The following is a 6,660-nucleotide window of genomic DNA, read 5'->3' as shown; positions in this document are numbered from 1 at the left end:
CATAAATGTCACACATAGTATTGCTTCACTGCCTCTGAATTGATCGGCCTTCACCTTCCATTTCCGCAAGTATGAGGGCTCCTCCGGTAAGGACCCGGTGAACCATGTATGGACCCTGCCAATTGGGAGAGAACTTCCCTTTGGCCTCCTCTTGATATGGGAAAATCTTCTTTAACACCAGCTGCCAGGGTGTAAACTGTCTCGGCTTGACTCTTGTGTTGAGGGCTCTGGACATTCTGTTCTGATAGAGCTGACCGTGGCAAACTGCATTCATTCTTTTTCCATCTATAAGAGCTAGTTGCTCGTAGCGACTCTCTACCCATTCTGCATCGTCAAGTTTGGCTTCCTGTATGATTCTTAACGAGGGAATTTCTACCTCGGCGGGAATGACTGCTTCTGTACCATAAACCAACATATAGGGAGTTGCCCCGGTTGATGTGTAGACTGTGGTGTGGTATCCTAATAAGGCAAATAATAACTTTTCATGCCACTGCTTATGCTTTTCTATCATCTTCCTCAGTATCTTCTTGATATTCTTATTGGCGGCTTCTACAACTCCGTTCATCTGAGGTCTGTAAGCTGTAGAATTCTTGTGTTTGATCTTGAAGGTTTCACACATGGCTTTCATTAGGTCATTGTTGAGATTGGAACCATTATCAATGATGATTGACTCCGGAATTCCGAACTGACAAACAATGCGGTCGCGGACAAAATCTGCTACCACTTTCTTAGTCACTGCTTTGTACGATGCTGCTTCAACCCCTTTGGTGAAATAATCAATTGCCACTAGAATGAACCATTGCCCGTTTGATGCTGCAGGCTCGATAGGCCCGATAATATCCATTCCCTAAGCGGCGAACGGCCATGGCTAGCTTGTTTCTGTAAGCTCGTTTGGAGGCACCTTTATCATGTCTGCATGTATCTGACAGTGACGACATTTTTGGACATACTGGATGCAGTCCGTTTCCATAGTCATCCAAAAATAACCAGCTCCGAGTATTTTCTTGGTTAAGACAGAGACGTTTATATGCGGACCGCAGGTCCCTGCATGAATTTCCTCCAATAGCCTAGAGGCTTCCTTTGCGTCGACACACCTTAGTAACCCCAAATCAGGAGTCCTCCTATACAGGGTTCCTCCACTATGAAAGAAGTTGTTAGATAATCTCCGAAGTGTGCGTTTCTGAGTAGGATCTACGAGTTCTAGATATTCTCCTTTCGTCAAAATATTCCTTGATATCATGAAACCAAGGTTTTACGTTCGCTTCTTCTTTTACATGAGTGTAGTAAGTTGGCTGATCATAGATCTTTACCAGAATAGGATCAATGATGTTCTGGTCTTGGTGCTGTATCATGGATGATAGGGTAGCCAATGCATTGGAAAATTCATTCTGAACTCTGGGAACATGTTGGAATTCTGTCTTTGTCAACCTCTTTCTCAACTCATGGTGTAGATAAGGGAGTATCTTGGAGATCTTGGTCGCCCATTCTTTTCGGACCTGATGTATAAGCAGGTCTGAATCTCCGATCACTAGCAATTCCTGAATGTTCATGTCAATGACCATCTTGAGCCCTATGATGCAGGCTTTGTACTCGGCCATGTTGTTGGTGCGCGGGAACCTGAGCTTGGCAGACACCAGATAATGCTGGCCGGTTTGTGATACTAGGACCGCTCCTATGCCAATTCCTTTGAAGTTTGTTGCTCCGTCGAAAAACATTCTCCATCCATCATAGGGTTCTGTTATAGTTTCTCCTATGTATGATATCTCTTCATTAGGAAAATACGTATTTAGAGGCTCGTATTATCCATCCATGGGATTTTCAGCAAGATGATCGACCAGTGCTTGTCCGTTGATTGCATTCTGAGTCACGTAAACAATGTCGAATTCACTCAGCAGGATTTGCCACTTGGCTAGCTTGCCAGTGGGCATGGGCTTTTGAAAGATGTACTTTAAAGGATCCATTCTTGATATGAGATAAGTGGTATAGGCACAGAAATAGTGCCTCAACTTCTGAGCTACCTAAGTCAGAGCACAACAGGTGCGTTCCAATAGAGTATATCGGGCCTCGTACGAGGTGACCTTCTTGCTGAGATAATAGATGGCCTGCTCCTTTCTTCCCATTTCATCATGCTGCCGTAGAACACAACTGAAAGCTCCATCCAATACTGCAAGGTAGAGTAATAGAGGGCTACCCGGCTCAGGCGGGACCAAACCTGGCGGTGTTGATAGGTATTCCTTGATTCTATCAAGGCCTTTCTGACAATCATCAGTCCATTTAGTAGCGGTGTCCTTATTCAACATCTTAAATATTGGCTCACAAATGACAGTGGATTGAGCTATGAACTGGCTGATGTAATTAAGCCTTCCCAAGAAACTCATAACCTCTTTTTTGTTCTTTGGTGGTGGCAATTCATGGATGGCTTTAACCTTTGACGGATCCAGTTCTATTCCTCGACAACTCATAATGAACCCAAGTAGTTTTCCGGTAGGAACCCCGAATGCACATTTGGCGGGATTCAGCTTCAAGTTGTACCTTCTTAGTCTGTTGAAGAAATTTCTCAGATCTTCCATGTGATCATTGGCTCTCTTGGATTTAATGATGATGTCGTCTACATATACCTCGATCTCTTTGTGTATCATGTCATAGAAAATAGCAGTCATGGCCCTCATGTCGGTGGCCCCAACATTCTTTAACCCGAACGACATCATCTTGTAACAATACATCCCCCACGACATAATGAAAGCCGTTTTCTCCGCATCTTTCTCATCCATCCATATCTGATGATACCCAACAAAACAATCAACGAATGATTGCAATTCATGCTTGGCGCAATTTTCAATTAGAATGTGTATGTTCGGCAAGGGGAAGTCATCTTTCGGACTGACCCGGTTGAGATCCCGATAGTCGACACAGACTCTAACCTTCCCATCCTTCTTCGACACTGGCACAATATTGGCTAACCATGTTGGATATTCTACCACCCTGAGAACCTTGGCTTTGACTTGCTTGATGACTTCTTCCTTGATTTTCAAACTCATGTTAGGTTTGAACTTCCTGATCTTCTGTTTTACTGGTGGACATGTTGGATCGATTGGCAGTTTGTGAGCTACAACAGATGTACTGAGACCAGTCATGTCATCATAAGACCAGGCGAATATGTCCTCATATTCCCTTAGAAATTCTGTGTACTCCTTTTTTTCTGACGGTGACAGATGAACGCTGATTCGTGTTTCTTTGACATTTTCTGCATCTCCTAGGTTGACAATCTCAGTTTTATCTAGGTTAGACTTAGGTCTGTTCTCAAAATCCTCAACCTCTTTAACAACCTCTTCTGGTTATCATCTTCTTCTAAGTCCATATCCATTTGTTGCGTTGCCTCGTCGCACGTCACAATCGTTGGTTCATCAAGATAAGTAATAGTAATGCTGTGTGAATAAAGGAAATGATAAAAGTAATAAGAGCAAGATTTATAAAAAACTGAAATGCTTTGACAAATTTTTATAATTGTTTTGAACATTGGAGCTCTTATTTCAATATTAAAAATGCAGAAAGAAAGTCAAATAGCGAAAAGATAATGCATGGTGCTTTGTTCAGGCTTGCTACCCCGAAGCTTTTCGGGCCCTGGTGGTTCTGATGGACCAAGTGTTGAGGCGTGCTCCCTGGCTTACAGCTTCTATAGAAGGGCTTTCCTCCTCCTCCTCCTCGAAAATGACACAATAGTCCATATTATCATCTTCCAAAAACAAATTCCTCATCTCTGCCAGTGCTTCCTCTTCTGCCAACCCATATATGATATTGGCGGGTTGGAAAGTCTGTTCCATGCGAGGTATTGGATGCTCTAGTGGGTAGTAGGAACTGCGCCATGGTGGCGACCAGTGATTGAATTCCTCCCAAGCGTATTCATATCCCAAACCGAAAAGTGGTACCGTGTTTCTTCAACTTGATAGGCTTACGGATTCCTTGGAGATTCTTGCTAGGTTTGTATCCACACCAATTCAGTATACTTTCAGTTTTGCTATCCCACCATTTGTCCTTGTCCACAGCGTTGACTCGCTCAATGTGATGGTAGGTTTCGCCACCTATCTTCCTTCTTCCTTTGATTGTTGGGATGGTATGGAGACTGTATATGGATTGCTACCGTCGCCATGAATAATTACCTATTGGTGATTCCACTCGGATTTCATTGCTTGATGTAGGGTTGATGCCACAGCTCCAGCGACATGGATCCAGGGCCGTCCCAATAGAAAGTTGTAAGATGCTAGGACGTCCTTCACTTGAAAATCAATGTCGAACCAAGTCGGTCCCATTTGCAGACGCAAACTGATTTCCCCAATAGTGGACTTTTGGGATCTATCGAAAGCTTTGACATTAATGGCTCCATCCTTGATATCATGTAGGCTCTTTCCCAATGTTCTGAGAGTCACCAATGGACAAATATTGAGGCTGGACCCTCCGTCAATCAGGACTCTGGTGATGAAATGATCTTCGCACTACACAGTGATGTGCAAGGCCTTGTTGTGGCTTAGCCCTTCAGGTCACAGCTCGTCTTCATGGTAATGATTTTGTGACTCTCCAATACTTGCCCCACCATGTTTGCCATTTCTCCTCCAGTTATGTTGCTGGGTACATATGCCTCGCTCATCACCTTCAATAAGGCATTCTTATGTGCGTTAGAGCTTTGTAGCAGAGCCAAGATAGAGATCTGGGCTGGCATTTTGTTCAACTGATCAATGATCGAATACTCTTTGGCTTGTATCTTCCTCCAGAGATCATCAGGCCTAGTTTCTGTGACAGTTGGTCGTCCAAAGGCCTGCTTACTGGACTCGCCTAGGTGTTCTGGGATATAAACCCTGTCGGTTCTTGTCATACCCTGTGCTGCAATTGCTTCTCCAGATTTGGTTTTCCCTTTCCTTTTCACCTCGGTGGTGTAATCCAATGGTATGGCCTTTGGGTGGAATGGTGTTACGGCTGTCATGGACACCGGGATGGGTACCTTTGCCTTGGATGGTAACACATCCACTTCGAATGGTACAAGTGTCTTTGGAGACCCAAACTCGACCTCAATAGGTCCTCGCATCTTTGTAGAGGAAGGTGCTTCGAACTCAAGTGTTATGGACATGTCTACTTCAGCGTTTTCAGAAGGCTGAATCTGGACCACAATTAGATTAAGTGTGACCGTTGGTTCCTTTGGCTCGTCACCTTCAACGATCAATCTGATCGACCCTTTGGGGTCTCAATCATCCTCTATCTCAATCATGTAAACGCCGCCACCATTGTGGCCAGGTAGAGGGTTGTTGCGGACATTCAGAGCTGGCTCTTTTGCTATGATGATCTTGTTGTCAATTAAAGCTTGGATATTATCCTTCAGAGAGCGGCACTCATCAATGGTATTCCCTTTCATGCCGGAATGGTATGCACAAGTTTTGTTTGTGTTGACCCATCGGGAGGGGTTTTCGGGGTTTACGACAAGGATGGGGGTGATGTAACCAGCAACTTTGAGCCTTTCATAAAGCTGGTCGATAGGTTTCGACAATGGCGGTATACTATTTGGGGGGTCTGCGGTTGAAGTTCGGTCGGGGTGTAGGAAAGTTTTGGCAAGTGGGAGGTGGTTGATAGTGAGAGGGTTAAGTATTGTAGGCTTGATAGACATGTGCGGGTTGGGAATATCTGGGTGAAGTGGGCTGATATGTGGGAGGTGGACGTGATTGGTAAGTAGGTGGTGGAGTTTGGTAAGAGGGCGAGGGTGCTTGGTAATTTGGGGTAGGTTGATATGTAAGTGGAGGTATTGGGTAGGTTTGATATTCAATTAGGGATTTTGTTCTTTGCGCAACCATCACGACGCTCATGTCCCTTTTCTTGGACGTGCCACCAGACTGTAGAGCCTTGTTGGTGGCCTGCAAAGATTCAAAGTTAGTGACCATACCACTTTTGATACCTTCCTCGATCCTTTCCCCTAGCTTGATAATGTCGGAAAATTTCTGGCTTTCAATCGGCATTAACCTTTCATAGTATTGTGGGTCTTGAGCTCGGACAAAAAACCTGTTTATTTTTTCTTCTTCTAAAGCCGGTCTGACCTTAGCAGCTTCTGATCTCCAACGAGTAGCATACTCGCAGAATGTCTCCGAGGGTTTCTTCTTTAAGTTCTGGTCTGGTGCATTTTCCGCATTGAACCTGAACCTGTCCATGAAATCGGACGCCATACTTACCCAATTTGACCACTTCTTAGGGTCTTGGTTGATGTACCAAGACAAAGCATCTCCTTTTAGACTTCTCATAAAGAGTTTCATGCGAATCTTTTCATCCCTTCCTACTCCAACCAGCTTGTCACAGTACGTCCTCAAATAGACTTTGGGATCCCCTGTTCCATCAAACATCTCAAACTTGGGAGGTTTGTACCGCTCAGGAAGTTCGACAGGTGGTTGTATGCAAAAGTCCTCGTAATTCAGTCCCTCAATCCCCTTGCTTCCTTCGACACCCTGAACTCGGCTAGTCAGCTTCTTGAGTTCCGCGGCCAGATTCCTGATAAGAGAGTCAGACTCCGGTGTGCTTGAAATAGGTTGAATATAGTGTGTTGTGGTTTCCACATAGATGGGGGTGTTGTGGGGATGATCATTTGTGGTGTTTAGTGGTTCAGGAATGAGTAGTAGGGTGTTGTCTGAA

General features: G+C 44.5%; 1 protein-coding gene across 1 annotated transcript; it reads right to left on the bottom strand.

Annotated features, from left to right (window-relative positions):
* Positions 1-1,799: 1,799 nt before the first annotated feature.
* LOC138880967 (uncharacterized mitochondrial protein AtMg00860-like) lies at positions 1,800-2,462 on the bottom strand. The gene is made up of 2 exons (XM_070161153.1): positions 2,079-2,462; positions 1,800-1,859 (listed from the first exon to the last, which is right to left on the bottom strand). Exons 1-2 carry the CDS (start codon positions 2,460-2,462, stop codon positions 1,800-1,802), a joined length of 444 nt encoding a protein of 147 aa, XP_070017254.1.
* Positions 2,463-6,660: the final 4,198 nt, after the last annotated feature.

The sequence above is a fragment of the Nicotiana sylvestris genome, chromosome 11 (genome assembly GCF_000393655.2).
Source record: "Nicotiana sylvestris chromosome 11, ASM39365v2, whole genome shotgun sequence".
NCBI classification, from domain to species: Eukaryota; Viridiplantae; Streptophyta; class Magnoliopsida; order Solanales; family Solanaceae; genus Nicotiana; species Nicotiana sylvestris.
The sequence above is the reverse complement of the archived record's forward strand: the minus strand, read 5'-3'. Positions and strand labels throughout refer to the sequence as shown.

Excerpts from the sequence above, each read along its gene's own strand:
- LOC138880967 (XM_070161153.1), bottom strand. The coding sequence starts at position 2,462 with ATGAGTTGTCGAGGAATAGAACTGGATCCGTCAAAGGTTAAAGCCATC. Across the intron at positions 1,860-2,078 it reads TCTATTATCTCAGCAAGAAG|AATGCAATCAACGGACAAGC; the intron begins GTCACCTCGTAC and ends TACGTGACTCAG.